The 24,355-nt window shown below is 46.9% G+C and overlaps 1 protein-coding gene across 1 annotated transcript in view; it reads left to right on the plus strand.

The window, feature by feature from the left end:
• Window positions 1-24,355, plus strand: part of Lrp4 (LDL receptor related protein 4) — a 193,005-nt gene that overhangs the window by 36,802 nt on the left and 131,848 nt on the right. Inside the window, exons 2-3 of the mRNA XM_084602336.1 lie at window positions 1,721-1,834; window positions 2,094-2,207. Coding sequence (XP_084458462.1) covers window positions 1,721-1,834; window positions 2,094-2,207 — 228 coding nt within the window. The remainder of the gene's footprint in view (window positions 1-1,720; window positions 1,835-2,093; window positions 2,208-24,355) is intronic.

The following is a 24,355-nucleotide window of genomic DNA, read 5'->3' on the forward strand; positions in this document are numbered from 1 at the left end:
GCCTCGGCAACTTTTGCAGCTTTTCTTCGCAAACAGCTGCAGCCAGCTACAGCCAGCGTTATTCGAACCGGTGCACGTTTGCAAGCTGCCAACTCCCGCTACGTTAATGCCCGCTAGGTGTTTCGAAGCGCTTGTTGCCGTCTTGGCACAACGCAACCCACTCATTGACGGCTGCAAAGACTGCACGAAGCGCGAGGTCTTGGTAGCACTGAAAAGGTGGTCACGTGATGGCTAATGAACGCGCGCCAATGATTGCAGTACAATAGAAATGCAGGGTAGAGATGTCGTATACTGCGGAGTCGGATGACGTGTCTTCAGCGGGGTTACGCTTCACAAGGGCGGGACGTGCGCCATAAAACGTTTTAGCCGCACAAGCTATGTCCCAACCACGGTAGTTCCAACAACCACAGAAGCAAGGGCAGCCCTAGCCTAATCGAGTAATAAGGAATCGTCTCAACTTCCGCTCGACTCCCTTCTTACCACCAGTCTCAAAGGATGGTGATGTTCACAAGTTTAGTGCTCAGCTTCTGAGGCATCACATTTAAAAACTGTGTCTAAGGGTTTCTGACTTCGCAAGAGAAAAAAAGCACGACTTTTTTGCCTGACCTCTAAAGACTTTCATTGGGTTACTTCGCAGCAGCTGTGGAACGTTTTTGGCTATTCGCCAGTGAAAGCCATCCCATACGTCAAAAGGCGCCACATAATCAGTGCTCGGCTTTACAACCAAGAGAAGGTTTAAGCTGCGGCAGAGCGATACAAATCGTCCTCCTTTTGATGCTTCATGCGTCTGCCATTTAGACTTCATCACTCTCTTTCTCTTTTTGCGGTTCACCGAATTTGCATCCAATTAAAAAGATTTATCTTTTGAGCTTTCTGTTGTAAGAAAGGACGCAATTGTCTTGTGAGTTTCACCATGCGAATATGAAAAAAAGTCCACTGTTGATTGATTAAGTAATAGAGGTGGACGCTTTTTCAAGACGATGTTTCACATCGAACATGTTAACAGCTCGCTACAGACCTGAGCGGCGGCATTGTTGTAACACATCACATGGCCGCCTATTATTCGCGCCGCATCTCTCTGACGTGCGACCCCAGTCGGAAAAAACTACAGAACATTTTCTCATGTTACGACAGAATTTCTGTACGGTTTTTGACGGGAAGCCTGTTGTGACAACAGAACATTCTGTCGTAACATCAGAAATCTCTGTAGTTACAACAGAAAAGTGCTACAGAACTACAGACAACAGAAATATACTGCAGAAAAACTACAGAACAACAGAAAAGTACTAGAGAAGTACAGAAAAATCTGATGGTTACGACAGAATTACAGGATATTTTGTAGTGTTTTTGACGAAGTTCTGTAGCTTTCTTCGACTGTGATATCACCGGCGTAGAGAAGTCCTCTGAGCGCGCTTCTCATAGGTCTTAATGTACTCCATTCATTTGACATTCATTTGACTGGAAATTACAAAAGCACGAACAGCTGTGCAAGTTAAACGCACTAACGAGAAAGAGTATAACATGAACTATTCTTCTCTAGTCCTTTAAAGCAGCGTACTGCAAACCCTGCCTGTTCGCTCGCGCATTGGACCTGTTATCTCGGCAGTCATGTGTAATAATAATAGGATGTCTCTTTTCTTCTTCAACAGCGTAAGTAAAGCATATCCGCTGCCGATGTCTGGCCTAATGCGTCTTCTCACTAGCTGGTCCTCTCTCGCAGCACCCATTTGTCAACCGGAAGAGGCACTGTGTCAGAATGGTCGTTGCATCTCCAAGCCCCAGTGGTGCGACGGTAACAAGGACTGCACAGACGGCAGCGACGAAGCAGACTGCGGTGAGTGGGCTCGCATTTGACCTCAGTATATTATTAGTATGATAACCGAATGCGGCAGAATACATTGTGCTAGCGAAACATTAAACATTTTACGTGTTGGCACTGATAAATAAATAAAAATGTAGCTTCAGTTGTTGCCATCAGTAGCCTTCGATGCCAACGGCAGCATTACGCAGCTTTTACCCTGGTACTAGTATTTTTACAACGTTTCCAGAAAGTGATTCTAGCGTTGCTCTTTTTTTTTCTATTCTCTTCACAGCACCTCGCAACTGCACCCATGATGAGTTCGAATGCGACAACGGACGCTGCGTTCCAAAGTCCTGGCACTGTGACGGCTACGATGACTGCGGGGACACAACCGACGAGATATGCCGTGAGTGGCATCATCTGTTTATAGGCTACATAACAATTCTGTTGCAACATATTTGCATGCAACGTCGTGGCTATATTGTTCATCTCGGGCTCCGTGTGGGCGTTAGCGCACCAGTGAACACAAACCTGCAAGCCTGCACAAAGCGTCGCAGTCTCTCTTACGCCTTCGTTAAATTAATTTACGTGCGTCGTGCTAACTAAAAAGAACGCATTCCGGTTGCACATTCGTGGTGATGTCTACGATGAGCGCTAGACGTTTTTCATTGTCACTTTGGGATGACCCTACCACGATCCTGGAGCTAGCACGCCGGAACTTGCATGAGTTATATGTTATCTTTCCGAACCAGTACGACGGTGTCTTCCCGTGGTGCGGCGAGACCCCACCACATACCAAACCACTTGGGGATGCTCCGGCGACAAACCTCCAGGCCTAGATATACACAATTCCGAGCGACAGTGGAAGACTACACTACTCAGCTCAGATTTGGAGACGCAGAAAAGAAATAGTGTCCCAGGCCAGAGCTACACGGATGGCCATTGGGATTCTGAAATAAGGATTCCACCCGAAGTGCTTCATCTCCTCTTTTCCTTTTTGGCAAAAAAAATTTTTTCAACAGCAACAAACCACACGTAGGTGTTGATCGCGCCTTATGTTTGGTCTCGACCCAATCGTGACCTAACGGCACAAGTCAACTCCGGCACTGAGGAGCGAAATTCAGTTCTTCCCCCATACTGCTCCCTGGTTCGAGTTGGTGACTCATCCTCTCTGCACGCTGTGCACCCTGTGCCCCAGTCACCTTCCTACACCATGTTGCACTCCTGTCGGCATGTGTGCTACCCGCCGCTGACTACCCACTGCTACCGATAGGCCAGAAAAAATTCCTTTAGATGGACGCGGAGAACACATGGGCCCGCTTCGGCAGATTATGTCTTCTCCTGATTCTGTGCTATCGCAAACAAGACAAAATGATCACAATCATGCGCGTGATGCCAGTCAAGCCTATTGGAGGATGTAATGCTAGCCTGCAGACTGGTATTTCGGCCAAGCACCTAATGCAGTTGAGGCCGAATATAGATGATTATAAACTTTTACAAAAGGATCGAGTCACTTATTCACCAGCCGGATGTCATTTTACCTCGGAAAGAGAGGAAATCACTTAACACTCCGAAACTTTCGCTCTTCGAAGTGGTAATCGGGGAACGTTTCTCCATTTTTATTACACATTATGCGTACGGAGCGTGCTTTTATTCGAGTAGAATCGAATGCTTAACGTATTTTGCCGAAATTTGTGACATAATTTTTCTTTTTAAAAATATTGTACATCGGGCACCTGGGCCTTGTCAAGCTGACATGACAGCTTTTAGCTCAGGTGACCCTTCTGAAGCTTTCTGAAAAGTAAAATTGAATTGAATATACTGTTAACAAACTCAACTCGCACTGAGTTTCATGCGCTTACTCACTGAAATCATAATTGAAATACTCTGCATATTTCAAAACTATCAGCTGCACGAAAGTGGCAAACGGTGTCTGCGAAATATTGCAAGGAGCAAAAGGAAATGCACACCACTAAGCTTCTATTAGCGAGGCTTTGTGCATTATAACTCTGCTTTCTAGCAGCACCTGTTGTCGAGAACTAGTGTAGACGTTATCATTTTTATCTAGATGCATGCCTGTACAAATGTTGCGATCCGTAGTTCTGTTGCGTGACAAAAATGCCAGAGGGCCCCTCACGAGCTTCGAGTCATTTGCAACCACGAGTGCTATAGGTAACTTCGACTCCCCAAAGTAAATGCACTTTAACACACTGCGGTTTTCTACATAGTGGCATCACTCTACGGTAAAAACCAGAACGTCAGGTGTAGTGTTTTGTCTTTTATATATACTCCCGAATTTGCCTTACTTAGTCCTTGTGCTGCACTATATTTTTTTAGATTTCTGTCGCACTGGAGGTTTCTTTTCGGATGCGTATCTGTTTGTTTGTTGTTGTTTTTTGCGTCTATCTCGTGTTGTGCTTGATATTTTAACTCGGCCTTTCTCGGTTAAAGTGTTCTGTAGCTCAAACCACGTGTTCATAAGTATGCGCGTGCAACCAAAAATTTAACGTTCGCTACTAGATATTATGGTATCATATTTATCTTACATAGCGCAAAGGACAGTATAACTTATTTTTGTCTTGTCTTTTGCACTAAATGAGATGGTCTTGACAGAGCGCGATTACAGATGTCATAACAGCTGGGTACCAAGCTACGGTTCTAGAACACATGGTAACTGTCCATTGCGAGAATGCTTTATTTAATTATCTTATCCTTATTTATCTCGCTCGGCTGCTTGTTTACTGCATGAGCATTAATTTGCCGAGGCTTATCTCTTTCTTTGTTGGCATCCATTTTCCTTACCACCCACTTATTTTCACAATTCGGCTCTGGACATTCCAAGCATATGGCCCACCTCCACTAGTTCCTTCAGTTTTTTTTTAGGCATTGAGCTCTTAAAGGTAAGTTAACCTAAGCCTAGGAAACCTGACAAATATGAATCAATGTTGCTTTTGACGATGTCACTCTGCAGCTGAGAACTTACTTACGACACCTTCGTAAACATCATCAAACTTGTTCTTCGTTCCCTAGCGCTTACAAAGCGCCAAAGCTCTTGTCTCGGGCGTCATAACTTATCACATGCACAGCGACAATAATATTCTGCCATTCTCGGAGCACTAGTGCAGATAGGTTAAGATACCATTCTCAGATTTATCACGGTCTCTCAGACGATTTCCTGGATTTAACACGTCAGTCTCATCTCGTCCGAAAGTGATCAAAGAGGTGTCAAAAGCGACAGCAGTGTTGTGTCCAGGTTTTGCCTGTTTCAGAGCAGAGAATAAGGAGAGAGAGAGAGAGAGCGAGAACTTTATTTCAAAAAGAAAAAGAAAAAAGTGGAAGGGCGGGGGGGGGGGAGGCAGCGAGTAGAGTCTTCATTTCAAGACCACAGTAGCCCGAGCTGCGGCTCTTGCCTGAGTTACCAGTCTACGCTGGGTCTCTAGATCAGAGCATAGCAGAGAGGCCTCCCACTGCGCCTCCGAATGGTGCATGTTTATGTCTCATGTTTGGGGCCTGTGCACCCCCATGTGACGGGGTAGGGCGGTGGGCTGGTCGTTGCACCAAGGGCATATGTCTGTGTAGTGTTCTGGGAAAATTATCTTGTATTGATGTAGGTTGGGGTAAGTGTTGATTTGGAGCTGTCTCCATTCCCGCGTTTTCTGTGCATTTAGCCACTTGTGTGGAGGGGGATAAATCCTACGTTGTTCTCGTAAGTAGTTAAGTCGCGCGCCGTAAGCCGCGGAGACAGGAATGGTAGTTGTGAGATTGGTGATGGTGGGCCGCTCGGTTTGTGTGACTTCGAGTTAGCCTACCCGCGACCTCATTACCTTGCAACCCGGAGTGCCCCGGAACCCAAGTGATCTGATGTTTGAGCAGTGAATTTACAACCAAGGGGTTAGTTGTGGAGCGAGATAATTTTTTAGGTATTATGCCTGCAAGAAAGAGCCGACACGCCACTTGTGAGTCAATGATTACGCGAAGCTCTCGATTGGTCGCGTCTCCATAGGCAATGGCCAGCACGATCACCGCCACTTCCACTTATGTGATAGTACAGTGCGGGATGGACATGCTGGAGACTTCTGTGTAAGAAGAGACACCACCACGGCAGCTGCTGCGTTCGATGTATGCTCGTATAGAGCGGCATCCACATAGACAGTTTTCGGACTGCGTTTACGGACTGCGGATGGGCACGCTTAAGATAATTCACTCGGGCGTGTCTTCTGTCTTCGTTGTGGACTGGAGACATGTTCTTTGGGAGCGGGGCCACATACACTCTTGCCCGGTACGAAACAGGAATGTTAGTCATTGACTGGATAGTTTGTAGGTCCGAAGGATAGCAACGCGCTCGAGAATGAGCCGGCATGTCTCATTTGACAGAAGGCGTTCCCTCTGGGTCAGGAGAACAGCCTCTTGAACCTCTTCAATGTGTTGTGCAGTCCAAGAGCTTCGAATCTGACGTTGAAGGTGTATGGTGGAAGGCCTAGCGCGTTCTTGTAATCTTCACGTATCATTGCATTTACTTTGTTGAGATCTCTTCGGAGCACGGTGAGGTAAGGTAGTCCATAGGAGAGGCTACTGATGACCAGCGCCTGCATAAGACGGATCGTGTCTTCTTCCCGCATGCATTTTCTTTGGCTGGCCACCCGGCGGATCATTTTAGAGATCTGCTGTATTCTAGTCTTGTGGAGGTGGAGCACGTGGTCTACTTTTCTATCCCTTTGGAGCCAGAGACCAAGGATCTGTATGAGTGCCCCTTCCCGGATTGGGACCCCATGCAGGGGGATGCTAAGATTGCCTGGTGATGTATAGTGGTATCCATGTATGTGGATGATGTCAGATTTATCAGGAGAGCATTGGAGCCCGCATTTCCACGCAGGTTGCTGCTGCTTGAAGTTGTTGTTGTGGCTATAGGAAGAAGGAAAAGAAAATACACGGGCCTGCTACTGGCCCTGTATACCTGAGGCACCTCTGTGGCCTCGTGCGGACAAAAGAGAAAATAGACAAGAAGGAGGAGAGAGAGAATGACGCGCGCCGCAACAACGGCCGTCGTCCACCACCACCGAAGCGGTGGCGGGTGCAATGACGGCCTACAACAGATAGCAATTCGGTGGCTGGCTGGCTCCCGCCGCAAGCGGTTTTGACCTACCGTCCCAGGGCCTGGAACTACAGGAGGAGCCAGACATTCAATAAAAATGCTATTCGTCCTTACGTTTCAATGCTACATATATTTATAATTCGTTTACAGGAAAATAACGGCGCAGTATCCGTCACACTTTCTCCGGCAAGTGCAATTTTGGCAGGGGCACCATAGCTCCTGTCACGTGGCGTTCCTTAGTGCGTGTTCATGTGTGGGATTGCAGATGGCAGAAACGCAAGATAAGGAGAACACCTCTCGCGGAATCTCGCGCGCACATCCAAGGCACTGACAGATCTCGCGCACTATTCCCGCACACAACTCTCGCGTACGGGATCTTTCCGTGAGCCTAAAAAGGTTTTCGCCTTAAAAAAAACTTAATAGTGCACTTCCTACATCCGGTCACACGCAGAGAGCCAGAGATCATGTACAGAGAGCGAGATCTTACATATTAAGGTAAATTAGAGAGGCATACGAAAGAAATAAAAATTATTAACCGGACTCTACGACTGTGCTACAGCAGGTAGGTCACGGCAATGGCGTCCCGAAGACATGCGATCACCCACTCTCACCTGCCAGCTGACCGGTGGTGGTGCTTACCTCTAGAATCATGTGGCATTGCTTTCTTTTTTTTTTTCAAAGCAACCGAACAGCTATATCTTCTGCATGGTTGCAGATAGCACTGAGTGTGCCCCTTTTAATGACGCGCCGCGTCCGTTTCTTACATCCTGCCAAAATGAAGACCATGAAAATATTATCCTACCTGTGTGCCAGGGCGTGTCGTCTCGATTAAAGGAGAAGCGGCGGAACGGGTTCAAGCGAGGACCAGTTGTATTTCAAAAACACGCTTCCCATCCCTGACGAAGAATTTTGTGCCATCTTGTTTGTGCCGTTGCTCTGAGTGGCTAAGCTGTTCGCGCGGGTAATTCAAACTATGTCCGCTATAGCGGCTCGAACACGTGAGTCTCCCCGACCGGTCTTTCAAGTTCCCCAGCTAAAATAGAGAAGGGTGAAGCCTATGGCAGACCATTCACTGGTCGTGACATATTGTAGTGCTTTCAAACTTTCAATAAAATTAGAAGGGCTTAACGCTGTTGAACCGAATGTGCAGCGAAAGCTTTGGCTGCAGGAGACCTAGCGTTGCATCGAGCACAACCAGTGTTTCGCTGAAAGCATCAAAGTTTACCGGCGTTCTAGGCGGAATCTACTCTTATGCCCCGCGCATGCAGTGCCGGCAGACGCTGTCCTGCCACACTCGGTTAGCTATTCGAGGCGGCGCGCGCATCTGCTGGGATGCCGCTACGCTCCTCTTAATCTCTGTAGTGAGCGCAGCGGTGGAACACCTGTGGAAGGGCGCCTCTAGTTGCCATGGTAATAGCGCATGCGCAGTAGGGGCCTCTGCCCGGTTCCGCGAAATGCGGTTCTACTAGCCTAGTATAGCTTTCGCTACAAAACGTCACTGCTGATTCCACCCGGCGGGATTCGAAACCGTGTACTCGCGTTAAGTCGCCGTGCCTTTTAAAATCTGAGCTCATTAAAGGCACGTTTAAGAAGGGTAAAACGCGCCATTTGATGCAACCGCCAATATGTGGCACCAATCTGATGGCACCACAAATCCGTGGCCTCTGTGATTAAGTGTGCAGTTACACCGCAGCTGATCAAAGAAACCATGGTTAAACATCAGCCATTTGACGCAGCGGCTCCCATATGACGTCACATGTGCAGCTGAAACTTGAAGCTTCCCATACTATCACAATATAATCGATTTAACAGAGATAACATCTGCCGAGTTTTTTCTGCACCTGTCTGGAACCGTACTGCTTACGAGACAGCATAGTACAGGTTCCAGTCTCAAGGTACCGCCATATTGGTTTACCTGAGGTCACGTCTTTCCGTCTGAGTATCTGCTCCAACTCCTTCGATACCTCCTGGACTTCCTTGACACTGTATGCAGCTCTCGACAGGGCTGCCACCTGAACCCCCCCCCCCCCCTCCCCTCCCCGCCCGTATGATCCATGCTCTCAAGTAACCTGTCTCCTCTCTTACAACAGCCACCTCCCGCGCTCACGCTGCACAGAGCGCTCAGCACTTATCTCATCAGAAGAACCAGAAAATAACTCTCGTGCCCCCACTCCCATAGCAAGTAAAAAGTCACAGCAACCAGCCGGGCCTCGCTGTTCCCGTGCGAAATGAAGGTCACATCAGTCTATGCAAGTGTCGAGCTCTCTACTTGTAAGCGCAGTGCCTCTTTTCGTTGCTCGGGTAAATTCAGCGGCGTGGGCGTCGGGTTCATGAATGTGCGCCGAATTGTGTGTCACAAGTAAATCAGCATGTCTCTCTATGGCAAATACGGCAATTTTGTTTATAGCATGACAGGAACATGAAGGTGAGGAGAAGGTGTAATAGAAGGCATCCCGCAGCGCAGCTTCTTGGAACTTGCGTTCCGGAAACAACCACGAAGTGAAAGAAACAGACTGGCATGCACCCGTCCCGCTTCTAAACTGTCTGCTTTGTCTCAATCATCTGACCTACATAACCCGCATGTCGCTTTTATTTCGGCCTTATACAACTCAAAAATATTCCCATGGTTATCTATTGAATGCATCGGTTTTTGGCTCCGAGACATCCAACAACGCCGGCACAGATAGCAAAGCCACATTTAAGTTGGCGTCTCTTGCTATTCTGAAAACGACGACTTATAGGGTATAAGGGGCATACTGTCTGTGAATAATTCTCCCTTCTTACCCTTCCTTGGGCTAGCATGCTATTTTGATTCTATTTTTCGGCCGTATAGAAAACAGCGGGCACCCATAGCCATAGCGGAGGCACTAAGCCGGCATAACTTTTCCGCGTGCAGCAAGTGAGACGCCAAAATGGTACGAAACCTAACTTTCGCAAGCGAGGTAGACCATATTGCTTAGCCGTGGCTGAGCACCTTCCAGATTGAGAACCCACTTACACTCAAGGCGATGCTGAGCTCCCAAAAACTGGCGCCGAAAAGGATTTTTGCGGCGGGAAAACATGGCCGCACAGCCTGCAATTCCAGGGTGACGATGACACGGGCCACCCTTGCTCACTGTTACCTTACAGCCTTTTTATTTCCTTTTAACGTTTCCGCCAGCTTTCAGCAACAAAAAGCCAGATTTATCACTAGTGCGGATTTCCCGGATCCAGCGGAATGAGATCGTGCGGCTGGCCCAAAGCGAAAGACGAGAGCCGTGTCGCAATGCAATCCCACCGTGCTTCTCGGAGGCGGTCGTCGAGGAGCTAGGCGGCCACAAATTTCGCCAAGTGTTCCGACAACGAAGACCGTCTCGGGTATCCTTTTAACAAATTGCTCCAGAAATACCGAGCCGAGCGCTGTATTTCAGGCACGTTCGGGATTACGAGCCGTAAAAAAAAAATAGAAAGAAAAATGGGAACCAACGAAACCTGCACAAATATTACAAGTCTCGTCAATAGAGGACAGAGACAGCACGAAATACGTCGTGTCATGTTCCGTTCTCCTGCACGAACTTGAGTAAGTATACCCATAATGATGGGAGGTGATGAGATATTTCATGAATGAATCTCATGTTGCATGAGCCAATATCACTCCCTCGTTGCTTCCGGCCATTTCCTCGCCAAGGCTGGAAGACAAGCACGACGCAGCAAAGTGGATATAATGTTTTCACCTAATTTAAGACAGCTTTTCAACCGGGACTTACGACTGCTACGAAGAACCGCGTAAAGCAATGAACGCGCCAAATCGTGACACGCTCACATAGCGGGCCGACTGTCGAGTTCCTGCTAGAGCTAGGATTTCGCCCCTAACTAGAACTCACTTAACGCCGGCGACTTGTGCGATTCCTGGTTGTCAGCGCCGCCGTTTTCTCCTTCGGCGTCTCCTCGCCGCTGGCCGTTGTGTCGCAAATGCAACAACACAAGCGAGAGCTAGGCGCACCAAGGAGGAAAGCGAGTCGTGGGGAAGACAAAGGACCCGAGGGAGCCGAGACAGGCGCGATTGCGAACTGAAGATAAATTGAGGAGCGCAACGGCGCCCCAGCATGTAGACGTCACCGTAATTGCAGCCAGTGTTGCGCCATTGCCGTGCCTGCGTGCGTTCAAGCAAGGACATGGGACGAGTCTCCAGAAAAGAAAGCTTCGGAAACCCCAGTGGAGTCTGAAGACAATCACGAAGATGCAGACTCTGCGCCGTCGCTAGTTTTAAGAACATTTTATTCTATTTTTACACCTCATGTGGCTGAAAGATAATCACTTCGCCCTGTACTTTAAGGAGCGAGTTTTTCAACTCTTTTGCTCTGAGACAAAGGACGCTTGACATGACTTGAAAGTCTCCAAGTCACCCTCCGAAAAGGTTTGCTGCAATTTTCTATAAACAGCGAGATATAGAGAATTAAAAATATAGTTCGCTCAGACTTGTCGGCTTGGCTTAGTCACGCAAGTGGCGAGTTTTGCGTGACAGTCTCTGTCTGGAGTCTGGGTCTCCTTTATTTTTATTGCCTCTTTTCAGATTCTACGCTAAGTCTTTATATGCGGGTGGAGGCGATGAACCGTGGAAGGAAGTTAGCCATAAAGTGGCAAATTAGCGAGGGATGCTCGGAGAGGCGGTCGTCTGGGTTTGCAAGCGAAGCTCTAGAGATTATCCGCGAATAGCGAAACTTTTGGGCCTAGTTTAGGGCAAACATAATGCGAGACAAGTTTTCTCAGTTATCACTCCACTAAACTGCATCCCCGACGATGAGCATTTGGTAGTAGAACGGCAGCAGGAGCAAGAATTACCGCTAACCGTCTCGAAATTAAACCTGCAATTTCACATACGTCCTAGCATGTGTGTCATGTTTTTCAGGAAAGCCCGTCACTAATTTCCAAAATAGGCGTTTTGCGGTATTAATGCGGCTTCTGCCGCACCACAATATCAGTATTGAGAGATATCCCAAAACGATGTCCTGTTAACTAGTCAGTTAGTGATCTACTTTTGACAATTAACCTGTTACCCATTGCAGTTAAGTGCCTGTTTATAATAGAGATTTGTAGCCGGTCGTTATCAATTCCCATATCAGTTTCCAGAATCTTGAAAACGGGATTTTTCTTGGGTCTAAGGCTCAATAAAATCTTGATATCTCGCGAAGATGAAACGCACGGTCGACAAAATTCAGCACACACACTTAGCACTGCGCACGTCTGTGAGGGCGAAAGCTCGATTCGCGGAATGCGCCACCCGCGACCGGTAGTGCGGTGCACTCTGCACTCTTTCCGGTTCTGTGACGGTGCCCTCTCCATTCCTCCTCCTCTGACAATGCCTACTTCGCTATAGGTGACGTGCATGCCTTCGTCCCACTTGGTGCTTCGGTGCGCTGACAATAGCTGGTGCCACGGCTGCTAGGGAAACAAGCGAATCATGATGGGATTTTATGGCGGCTCGCTACAGAAACTTGCTGTTCACGCCACCTAGACACAGCGTCGAAGAAATTAGCATTTTTTTTTCATTCCAAGTACTGATATTCAAAACGTGTCTACGAGCCTCTCACACAACCCCGCACCTAAAACCATAATACTTAAAAAGGTAATTACCATTAAGTAGCTATCTAGCACAATCGTTCACATCACTGATATCTTTTTCTCGTGTCTTCCAATAGTGATATTGTGGTGCTGCAGAATCCATCTTAATACATCAAAAAGCCTATTTTTATGTGATAGGGTTAGGCTTCTCTTGCCTTCGACACTATCCTTGGAAGTAGTTTCGTTGAAGAAATAGGCTGCAACAAGCTATCAGCTTTTGTCAACTAACGCGTTGTTTACTTTTTAACTTATTCAAGTCTAGTGGTTCACTACAGATGCTCCTTCGCAGTGACAGCAGTTCACCTGAGCTCCTTAATGCGGTAGGTTCAGTGGAGCAAGTACCAGCCAAGTAAAGATAATGCGCTCCGCTACAGGAGTGCGTGGGCCCCTCTCAACGCCATCTTTAAGGCAGCCTCCGTCGTACGTTGACTTGAAAGACGCCCTTTGGCTACTGACAGCAGGGTGTGCAGCTCAAGAGATCTCGCTGAAGAAGGCACTAACCAGCTAAAATTATCAATTCGAACTTTTTTTTCTGTACTACGCGCTGTTTTCAATGCCAAAAAGTACTAGCAATAAAACTCTGCACTCCGTTTTTTTTTATTTTTTTAGTTCCCAATCTCGAGTGTGCCGTAGCAATAAATCCTATGGTTGTCAAAGCGCAACACTGCTGCACAGTAAGTATACTCTACGGCTGGCGCACATATCAAATTCGAATCATTGCAGTATTGTTAAAACTTATAAAAGAATTATAAAGAAACCAGACGCTTCGTAAGACGTTATTTATTACTTTACAATTATATATTCTGCTGTAAGATTTCGGTTCTGGAGTCATAATCTAGTTTTAATGCGATTCTGCGAAATATACCGCCGTCAACATTTTGAACAATATGTGAAGCCACCTTACTTGAAACATGCCAACTACTTCCGAGCTCCAGAAGGCCTGCATCCCTAAGAAGACGATGAGAAGAGTGCACCATCTACTTTAAAACTCGCCTCCACTCTCCATCTCCACTTATTCCACCCTTCAAAAGCCCACTCACACAAGAGTAAAAGTTTCACTTCATCCATCTTCACCTTCCAGAAGCATACACGGCAAAGAATAAAGGCTTCACTCCGCCTATCTATCCGCAGTCTCCGCCTATCCAGCCTCCATCCAAAAAAGGAAATATGAAGGCGAAAGCTTTTATTGGCTCATCGTTGTCGTCAGCAAAAGTGTTACGCTTTTGCGGTGGCTGTGAATGGATCGAGACGGGATGACATCATGTAGGTCTCGACCAACCACATAGCGCCACCACAGTAGGCGCGAATGCGTGCTTTATATGGCCATATGGCAATCAATGAGCAAATAATAATTATGACTAATAAATAATAAACAAAAGCTAATAACTAATTATAATTACGGTCAACTAATCTGTAATTCATTATTAATTGATGTCTGGGTAAAGCAATAATTGCTAATTACTTATGCATTAATAATTACAAGTTAATGACTGATTAGTTAAAAATTGCTCATTAGTGACATTTGTGTAATTATAATCTAATTATTGCCGGGCACCCAGTAAAATCAACTAAACAACAGTAAACGTAGGACAACTGCGAAGATACAAGGAGCGCAATCTCGTCGCTGCCAAGCAGGCTCCACTAAATAAATGCACTCGCACAATGGAAGAGTAGTCGCTCGCTTTACTCGCTGCAGCATTCATCACTACATGCGCAACAGTCGCGTAGCACAATGCAGCACTCAGGCTTTCGCATTTCATCATTTTAGTCTCCAAAGTGTCCTCGAAGTTTTTAATACTACCCATGTTCACAGTCCAGACGCCATCGCCCAAAAAGTAAAGGTATTGCTACACCCATCTCCGCCCTCAAAAGCCTCCATCGAAAAGAGTAAAGTATTCCCCCCACCCACCTCCACAGTTCAGACTCCTCCTTCAAAGTGTGTATAGGCTTCGCTCCACCCATTTCCATTCTCTTGAAGTCTTTTTTACCCAGAAGCTGGTAAGCGAAGCCTTGTCATATACACTCACATGCACCACCCTGCATTCTCTTCAAAGTCCGGAAGAATTACACTAATCTCCAACTTCCAAATGCTACCACTGACGCATGAAATATACCGTATCTCTATTTCTTATCCGCCTCCTCTACCACCTATCTAATCGGCCTCCACACATGTCTACCCTTCAGAAGCATCCAATGAGTAAGCCCACCCGTCAGAGGAACGAACATTACGCCAAAGTGGAAACAAATACAGCAATAGGGAGACATTGTAAAACAAAAGAAAATGGCTCCTGCTGTCAAAGTTTCGCCGCAATCATAAGTGATTGTCTTCAGATACTTTCGATATCAAATGTTGCATGGGCCACCGCCAGAGCTTTCCCGGAGTCAACAAGTACAGTCGACGTCACCCTTGTGTAGACCCCTGCATAGAAATCGATACCTCGTCGCAGTTTCTTCGTTTTACAAGAAATGCTTGTAAGGAAGTTTAATCCACACAGACCTGCGGAGAAGATGAGCATGAGCACTTTGTCCGCACATCGTGGGCTGATTTTTAATTTCAGTTCTTATTGCGGGATGAGCACTGCCCGAGCGCTATACACAAGGGGGACGTCGACTATACAATCCCTACCCACAGTGTGTGCATTAAATGTGCCGGGCATGTGTAATACAGTTTCTGCAATGCTCACACGTGCGAAATGTAACAAGCATCAGCAGCAGTGTCAGTTCGGATGAAGTGCGGTTAGAATTAAGCCAGTTCGTACTACCGAGATCTAACTGTGCCACTGTGACAGGCGTTTTATTCTTCGCCAAATGGGATAGAAAATCCGTACACACCAATTTATACTCTGTCTTCTTTCCATGGTCCTTTCATTTGCGACGAGAAAATTCAGTATACAGGTCATTCGTATACAGCGCCATGCTATAGTTCACAGCACACGTTAGTCACAAAATTGACAATATGAGTGCGGTCGCTAATTTACTTTGCCGAAAGTCAATAATGACGTTCACCATCAAAGCCAGCACTCAAGCATTGCTCGAGCTCTCCGGGGCACACCAGTTATATGGACCAATGCGAAGCTAGTAGATCCGGAAACATGATCGAAGACGGCATATATTGCAAGCAGCACTTCAAAGAAAAAAAAAAAAAGCAGTAATTTCTTCTGTCATGACACCTCTCTATCTCTCACTCTCTCTCTCTACATGTCACCCTTTAGGAGTTATTTATTATTTTCATTATGTACAACTCCTAGAGCGGCTCTCGTTTGCACTCGCACGGTTTCATAAATGGCACCAGTCGAAATTGAAGGCGGAGTGCCCGTCTGCATAGTTTACACTTAAACAGAAAGACGTTTTCCCGTTCTTTCCTCTTGCGAGCCGCATACCGCACAAAATCGTTTTGTACGCAATTTATGACGTCCCGCCTTTCTCTTAGTAGCAGAGAAATTCTTCGCATGCGTTCTCCTAACGACTAGCGAGCACTTAAGCCTGCCTCAAACAAACATCACAGGCATAAAAAAAAAAAAAAAAAAAAAAAAAAAAGAGGAGCGAATCGTCGCGAACATATTACGAAAGCAAGAAAGTGAGAACGTGGAGGGCTGAAAGCCTATGGCGAGCGTCTGGCGAGAACACCTGGCAGAACGAGCCGAAATAAGACCTCGCGAAACGACTGCTCCGAAAAAATAGAAGGAAGAAACGAGGAAATACCACTCCTCTATTCGCTCTCTTCTTTAAAGTACGCGTATAAAGAAAACACACCGACACAGCCCACTTTGAGAGTATAGAAAACGTCACTATCACACGTTCGTGCTCCAGCATTTTTTGGGAGGCTTTGAAAAAACAAAAAGAGAGAAATCTACATCCGAAACGGCGCCGAGGGAAATAGTAAAAGTGAACGAACGGTAAGGTGCTGGACGCCCTAGCAGCGCACTAGGGAGAGGCGTAAGCTGACGGCAGCCGTTGGCGCACCGAACGTATTGCCCATTTATGCACGCACAGCGCACCCGCGCAAGCAAATGCGATTCTCCTGAGCGGCAGCGAAAGAAAGAACGACGGCCCATGAAAGTAGTGCGCGAAGCACGTGCGGCCACTACGCGCCGCCGAAGCGATGCGTTTCGTTTAAAGCAGGAATGGTGAAATGAGCGCGCATTTATAGGCGCACATACGTAAAGGTGTCACGGAAAGAAGAAGAACGAATGCAGATCAGAGAATACAGCCGGAGCCACAAATCTGTTTGGGTATGGTGCGTGTTTGTATGTGTTTGTGCGTGCGCGCCAGGAAAAAGCGCGCGCGTCAGAAAAGGCTGCGGCATCCCTTTGTTTTCGGAGGCCTTTCTTTCGCATTTTGTACCGGCTACAAGGAAGGCATCCGCCCATTCTACACACCTTTTTTCACTGAGGAAGCAATTGCTTCACAAGCGAGTGCGTTCCGCCCGGCGCGTGCTGGTGAAAAGAGAAATAAAAAAGAGGTGAGCGACAAATGACGCCGTTATATGGAAACACCGGCGCCACCGATGGGATGGAAGGAGGCCAAGGCAAACTCTGCCAGCTTGGGGAAAGCGGCGCCCCACGCGAAGAGCCAAAAAAAAAAAAATTGTTTTCGTGTGCTAGCAAAGAAAGGTAAATAGGCAAACTCGGGTCCAAAATAAAGCTTCCTCCCTCCGACTTCGAGCGAACGAGATGAGAAAAATGCGTCGTACTCTCTCTCACAAAGCGGAGCAACATTCCCAATGGCAGAGGTGGGGCCGTCGGCTTCGATCAATCGCACGGTCTACAACTCACACGTTGTGTATCGCGTTCCTTTAACATTGTATGGGCCAGTGCTCTTGTGGTTGATTCGGAAGAGCGCAGTTGCATCATATCAAAGGTACGTTAGTTGTAAAGGAGATGCATTGTAAAAGATGCGGGATCCAATACCTGCCGCAGCAGCAGGCATTCAATGGAGACGAAAAGCAATGCGCCCGTGTACTGTGCGATGTCAGTGCACGTTAAAGAACCTCGAATGGTCTAAGTGTCCGGAAGCCTCCACTAAGAAGACTCTCATAGCCTGAGTCAGTTTGGGACGTTAAGCTCCATAAACCAACCAACCACAGCGTCCCACTGTTTCGGACATGGCAGTACATTTCTCAGCTTCCTAATAGTGGCCCCTTAGAATACCCGCTGAGTAATGTGGCTCGACAGTATTGTGAACAAAATAAGATAAACAAGATAAAAATAATGCGCGGCCTTGTTGAGGTCACTTTGTTTGGTTGGCCTTAGACGCGCCTCGAACTCGAGACAATATGTCCTAAGACTTTCTTGATCTCTTTTATTTTCGTCATCGTTTTTGCTCTGAACATTCGAGGAACGCGCTACCGTACTCGTCATATGGAACCGGGGAGGTGAAATAATACCCAAATATTTAACGCGTTCAGCACCTGCCGTCGATATATGTTTTCGGCAGCTCACCCGGTTCGTTCTACAGCTAACCTCGCTGCGCTGCCTTCAGTCGCCCCTCTAAAGGCTTAAAAAGTAGCCGTATTGTCCCGACAGAAGCGAAAGAGGACGGTGAAATACATTCCCCTGAAATGCCGATGGGACCATGGTGGCAGCTGCACCTTGAATTATTTACGACATTTTCTATGGCGTGAAATGTGATGATCCAAATGAATGCTGTACATCGACCGTGACATGGTTCGAGCGGGTGCTCAGAGCCTGCCTTTGAGCCAATGGAGTCGTATTTGTGGAAAATGCAAAAACGACGCAGGCTTTTACTGAGGAATTTCAGCCTGCCTACATTTGAATGTGAGCGCCACCACTGGAGCGAAAGGCCCATGCTTAAATTTTCCGCCGCAAGAGGGATCACGTTACTTCTCTTGCCGAGGGAGAAGATGCTTGAGACCAGTGGTGGTGTAAACTTTTACACGCTTTAAAAGACACACGTCATGTTATTGCACTTATATATTTTGCTTTAGCAAGTTCCGCTGTTTTACGTCATGCGTCTTCGTGGTAACCATATTATTTAAACGAGGGCATTGCTGGGCCAGTCAAACAGACATATCCCCCCCCCCCCCCCCCAAGGTATACTGCGCACACAAAAACAAGGACTGCGCTTGTTGTGTACCTTTCTCGTCCTTGTTTTTGTGTGCGCAGTATACCTTGGGGGCGGGGGGGGGGGGGGGGGGGGGAGGACATGTTATTTATGCTTCCGTCATGTGGTTCATGAGTGCCTCTCTGCCAGACGTACTAGTCAGAGCTTAATGCAAGCTCCGATTTCCATTAAGAATATTCCAAGTTGGGAAAATCATAGTTGCTTATTATTAATAAAGGAGCGAAACTCTAACTAACCCTTATTTCTGTACCGGGAGCATTTCCGAAAGCAAGATCGTCTCTTTCGTGGAATCTACACTAAACAGAATATAAGTATCAGCCGGCGTCAAAAGAAATAGATGCGAACCAACTTCAAAATTCAAGATTTTAAAGATGTCTCTGTATCGTCCCTGGCACCAACTTACTTTATAAAATATTTAGAGTCACAGTCCAATTTTGCCGCCTGACCAGCATTTGGGCTTCCACAAGCATCGATATTCCTTGTTCTGCACAGCCCTGCACTTCTACACTTAAATTAGGTTTCTTGCACAAATAATGACCTTGTGGCAGCTTCCCTCTCACTTCAGCTGAAGGGGCTTCAGTGTTCTCCAACTGTAGCAATAAATACACCGAAAAGCAGCTGAGATACTGGTCAAAGCCATACCTCAGGGACGAAAAATACTCACCGCACCATTCTGCGACAGCTCGTCGACTCGGTGAGGTGTTACCCGAAAGGTCACTTTAATAGGCTCTAAACTCGACACCAAAGCCATAAACACGAAACGTGAATGGACTTAGATGCACTGCAAGGCGGGAGAGCGACACGCGTGATTCGTTTTCCAGTGTCACGAAGGCGCTACCGAGAGATAGCGCCGTAGCATGTCCTCGTGTTAAACGTGTTTTAACCTTCCATAGGTCGTCCATGAAACAATTTATCGAGCTAAGCCTGGATAGGACTCCTGTTTCCTATCCATTTGCGGGCGCCCAACAAAGCTTCCTGCTGCCTCAGCCGACCTTACCTGGACGGCATCGGCATTTTTCCGGTCTATTTCTCATTCAATTTAACCGCATAACAACAATAAACGCAGTTTAACTTCTATCGAAAGAGGCAAACGTATCTTCATATTCAGACACGCCGATGTTGCTTTTTCTAAGCGGTTGACTAAAAGAGGGTCAGGGTCAAAATGATTACCACAAAATTAGGGCGATCATCCCACGGGACGTTCAGTCCTCCCCATTGGCTTTCTAACAGGTCTAGGACAAATTTAGTTAGCCACGTGCAGTGCAGTTGCAAGAAGTCGAGGTTCTTCAACGTGGATTCAAAATATGAAATGCTCGAAAAATTAAACCTCTGAACTTATTCTACGCACTGCTTCTCAGGCCGGCGGCTCCAACCTGAGGAGACCAATGCCGTGCTCAAGCCACAAATTAGGCCTCTCTATAGGCTTTGCAGTTCGCAACAACAGGTCCACCATCTTCGTCAAAAAAAAAAAAAAATGATTGGAACGCTAGTTTGTTTTCCAGAAATATGATGAAACCGAATGGCTCCACTAAAAAGCTATATAAGCCTCTTTACAGGCAATGAAAACTCTCCTAATCACAGTGTGTTTTGTTATTTCGGGGATGATTACTGCTTCACGGGACAAGAACCAGAGGACCTGGTCAATTATATTTCCTATGCTGTACGTCTCCTCCAGCGCTAATAATCCGTCCTCACACTATATACTAAAGAGCACTCCCTGTACCAGTGGTCACAGACGTGTTCCCGTCTTTACATTGGAGTGATATGGAAATATGGACGTGTTTACAGTCTGGAAGACAAACGCGCAAACACAGCCGGCAAACAATGCTGCGAGCATAGGTCATCTGGTCATAATTATCTTTACCCCCTGTTTTCTTTTTTTTTTTTTTTTTTTTTTTTTGCTCTCCTTGATTATAAGGCACCCTAATTTCGGGAGCAAGCAGAATTGAATACTGCACCGGGGGTCAGTGAATAAAGAAGAACAGCCCAGCGTGGGGGCTCTTTTTGATGTAAACGAAACCGTGAATGAGGCATTCCAAGAGCGCAATGACAAAAATCGAACTTTTCAGTTTGTCTGACAGCAATCAAATAGAGCAACCAACTTGGGGTTTTGTTGACACATGCGTAGGGCGCGAATTGTCTCCATCGGTTCTACCATACCTTTTAAAAATTAGCCATGTTCTTCCTGCCTTTTAAAATATGTCCTTGTTATATTTGGGGTGCGCGGTACCAATAACTTGATTAGTTTCTATATCAGATGCGCAAAGGTTGTTCGCTTCCTTCCTGCAGAAGCAGCTTTAAGCCCATATCTGCCCTAAGGCAGGTGGAGCGGATAGCTGTTGCTGTCACGCAGATAAATTCAACGGAGTTTAAAAGTAACCGAAGCGCTTGTTACATGCTCTTTTTGGCTTTCAAAATGTGATGTGCCTGGTTTAAAGTTCCGACGCTTATTCGGATAGGCCGTCTGTGGCATATGCTGGATTGCTGGACTACAAAATAATTCCGCCTTAGCGCTTTTCAGTTGCACTGACGTTGTGGCAAACAACAGGGATGTCTTGATATATGTTAAGCCTTTCCGCACTACAGAAGTGCGATAACTTCGGACGGCATTTGATCTCGTGACTTAGTTCAAAGCAGCAAAACGCCTTTAAAATTCTGCCACTGAGCTAGTACTAACAGCGAGAGCGTTTTTCTCTAATCATAAAAACCGAGCATTCCTTTCCAAACCATCAATCTAGACTTCTTCATTTAGCTTTAGTTTGACTTTTTTTTTGTTCTTGGATGGGAGTGGTTAACGGCGCCTTAACCAGAACTCTAAAGTCATGGTTGAGGTGCATCCGGCAGTAAATATCTAACTACCTTTCATGACGGCCGCTGTTTCCGTACTCCTGCGTCTTATGACGGAGCTAACTTTCGGAAAAGATCAAGATTAAAAACGAGCTCGGGGAGCCTGCGCTTAATCTTGACCTTTTCGCAACTTTGGCCTATCGTGAGAAGCAAGAGCGCAGGAAATGCGGCCCTCATGCTCGGTAGGTAAAGATTTCGGCGACGTAAATACGGATAAAAAAAAAAGTGGTCGTCATTCGACGGTAAGCGTTGATGCCGAGGGTTTGCTTGATTAGTTTTGGCTTATTCTTTCGATGACGTACGTAGAAGGTCACTGGTCAAGACAGCCGGCGAATATTTATGACATTTTTCAGTGCTGCTCACATGTTCCCATTTCCATTCATCTTGCTTTGCTTATATTTTTTTTCCTTTAGGCTACACAAATACTGTCTCGAGCGCACAAGCTGGACACCCGCTAATTAGGTACGGTTTGCTTCAGAGCGAAAACCCGCTCATTAAAACCTCTGTCACCTGCAAAATTATTTGCATCCACAGCTTCCCCGACCGATACGCTATATATTTGTACAAATTGCACTCAGCTCTAAAAGCCGCTTATTTATAACACCCAAGCTTCGGGAGTCTGCGTCGTATCTACGATCACGCATCCATATACATGAGCGGTCCGGCTACGACGGCCTTCCCCAGCAACGCTCCTCCCGTTCATCATAAGCATTCCTTTCTTCATCCCTGACCTCCTCGCTCAGCTAATTTGCATGAGAATATAGTACGCTCCCGACGCGCCCTTCGCCTCTTCATTCCCAAGCACGCGCTTTCTACGCGAGCCCCGCCAGCCACGCACGCTCCCGCATTTATGCTCGTACCACGAAAGCCTGCCTACGAAAGGCCTGGTAAAGCAGCGCATCTCAGCGCACAGCGATGCGACCCATTCCCGCGCCTTTCTTCCCCTTCTCCCTCCGCTTAAAGGCACGTGTTCAAAATCCCCTTGCAGCAACGTTCCAGTTCTGTGTGTAATACACGTCCGGGCGTGCTACAGCTCACTTTCTCCGCTGCTCGAGCGTTTGGTTTTCTGTCGAGCCCGCTGCGGGCTTAGGGCGCGCCGAGAGCGTTTTTTGACATCGGAAACAGGTGCCACCCCCTCCCGGAACTAGGAAGTGGCGATTCTCAGCTTTCTTTTTATGTCTTGTCCTCTTCTTCCTTCGCTGCTTTTCCCATAGTCTACGTTCTTCCCTAATCTAGTCGGCGACAACCTCTTCCGCCCGCGAGGCAAAATAAAGGGAGAACGGGAAGGGAGAACGCCTGTTGAGGTTGTTGCGCATACATCGCCACCCGGACGGCCGACCGCGGCTTCTGGGCCTGATTGATTTCAAGATAGCAAAAGGCGCTTTTTGTATAAACGCGACGAGGTTCCCGCGGCTCTCAATAAATGGCTCGTCGTGTGGCGCTGACGTGGGGAGAAAGGGAATCGAGGCGCGGAGGGCGGGTACAAGGGATGGAGGGGAAAGGAGAAAAAATCGTGTCGTGGAATACACTTGCTCCGTCGCATCGTTTCTGAGGCCGCCACGGGCCGCTAGTGTATAGGTCAGCACATTTGGTGCACGTGCGACTGTGCACTCGTTATCTTTCTTCGGCGCTTCCTTGATGTACGTCGCTTCGCAGTGCATCATGTTCATCACCAGTCGTTTTCCTGCCCTCTGCGTAATTCGCATTATGTTCCTAATTAGGCGGCGAAAAAGGATTAGACTTGGCAAGCTGACCAGAGCACATGGCAACACAAACACCGTGCATATATATGGTCGTGCGCGCCTTACGATCGCTCGACAGCCCAGGCTGTCAAAGACTCTGTCTCAGAATTTGCATTTTAATACTTTGGGCTTTCCTGCATTGCCAAAGCAGACAGTTAACCCTGGGGCTATTCTTGTTTGGCGTGTTACGCCGCAGTGCATAACGCTTGGCCATTCGTAAAGCGGTAAACAGGAAACGAGCTTTGCAACATGGGGCAACATCTTTTCAGCCCCTTCGTAAACTCACGACATGTTTTGGTCAGTGCTCAGTCCCTTTAAGCGCATCTTCCTGCGCATCGCTATATTGTAGCGGTAGCAGTAGTAGCCGCCGTAGCCCAACGGTGGTTGCCGCGGAAACCGCTAGTAGGGCTGCAACCAGAGAAAAAGGAGTGCGGTAACCGTCCAGAGAGAACTGTATGGCGACCGCGGAGGAAGTAGTAATCAAATGTACTAATAAATGCCGATGACTCCATCGATGTTTTTTTTTTCTTTGGCTCCGCCATGTTTCCCTTTCCGTCCTCTTACAGACCAGCTGTCAATGGTCCATTCCTGGCTTTCGCGTAGGTATAAAAACTAGTTGCAGTTGTAGTTATGTCCAAAATAACGTTGAGCAATGACTAATGACTGAAAACCCCTCATCATAAAATTAGCAGGAAGCAAACAACAAGACAGCATAGGCGAATAATTAACTGCTGAGTGTATAACTGAACCATCGCCTCTTCTTCCATTCAGAAATACTCAATTTGCGTGCAGATATAGTAGTTCTACATTGATATTAATAAATATATCACATTCTATCTTTCCAGAACATGCAAAGGGTAAATTACCAAGCAATCGTAAATAAGCAAATGGGAAGGCAATTTAAGTGTGAAAAAAGAAAGAGGCTAGAGAGGATGTACCAGGGAATTGAAATTTTATCCTTGTCTGCAAACGCCTCCAAAACTGTAATGTGTACTACCCCCCCCCCCCCCCCTTCCTACTTTTCTTTCTCTTTTTTTGCTATCTTTATTGCAACGCAAACCTTTTCTTCTGTACTCATCTTTTATTTTGTATTGCTTTAAACACATTACGCTTTCGGTGGTGCGGGCTGGCCATCGTTGTTTTTATTTCTTTTTTATTGTCCCCGCTAACTTCAGTTCATGTGACCGT

The sequence above is a fragment of the Amblyomma maculatum genome, chromosome 4 (genome assembly GCF_055883805.1).
Source record: "Amblyomma maculatum isolate TAMU_Amacu chromosome 4, ASM5588380v1, whole genome shotgun sequence".
Lineage (NCBI taxonomy): Eukaryota > Metazoa > Arthropoda > Arachnida > Ixodida > Ixodidae > Amblyomma > Amblyomma maculatum.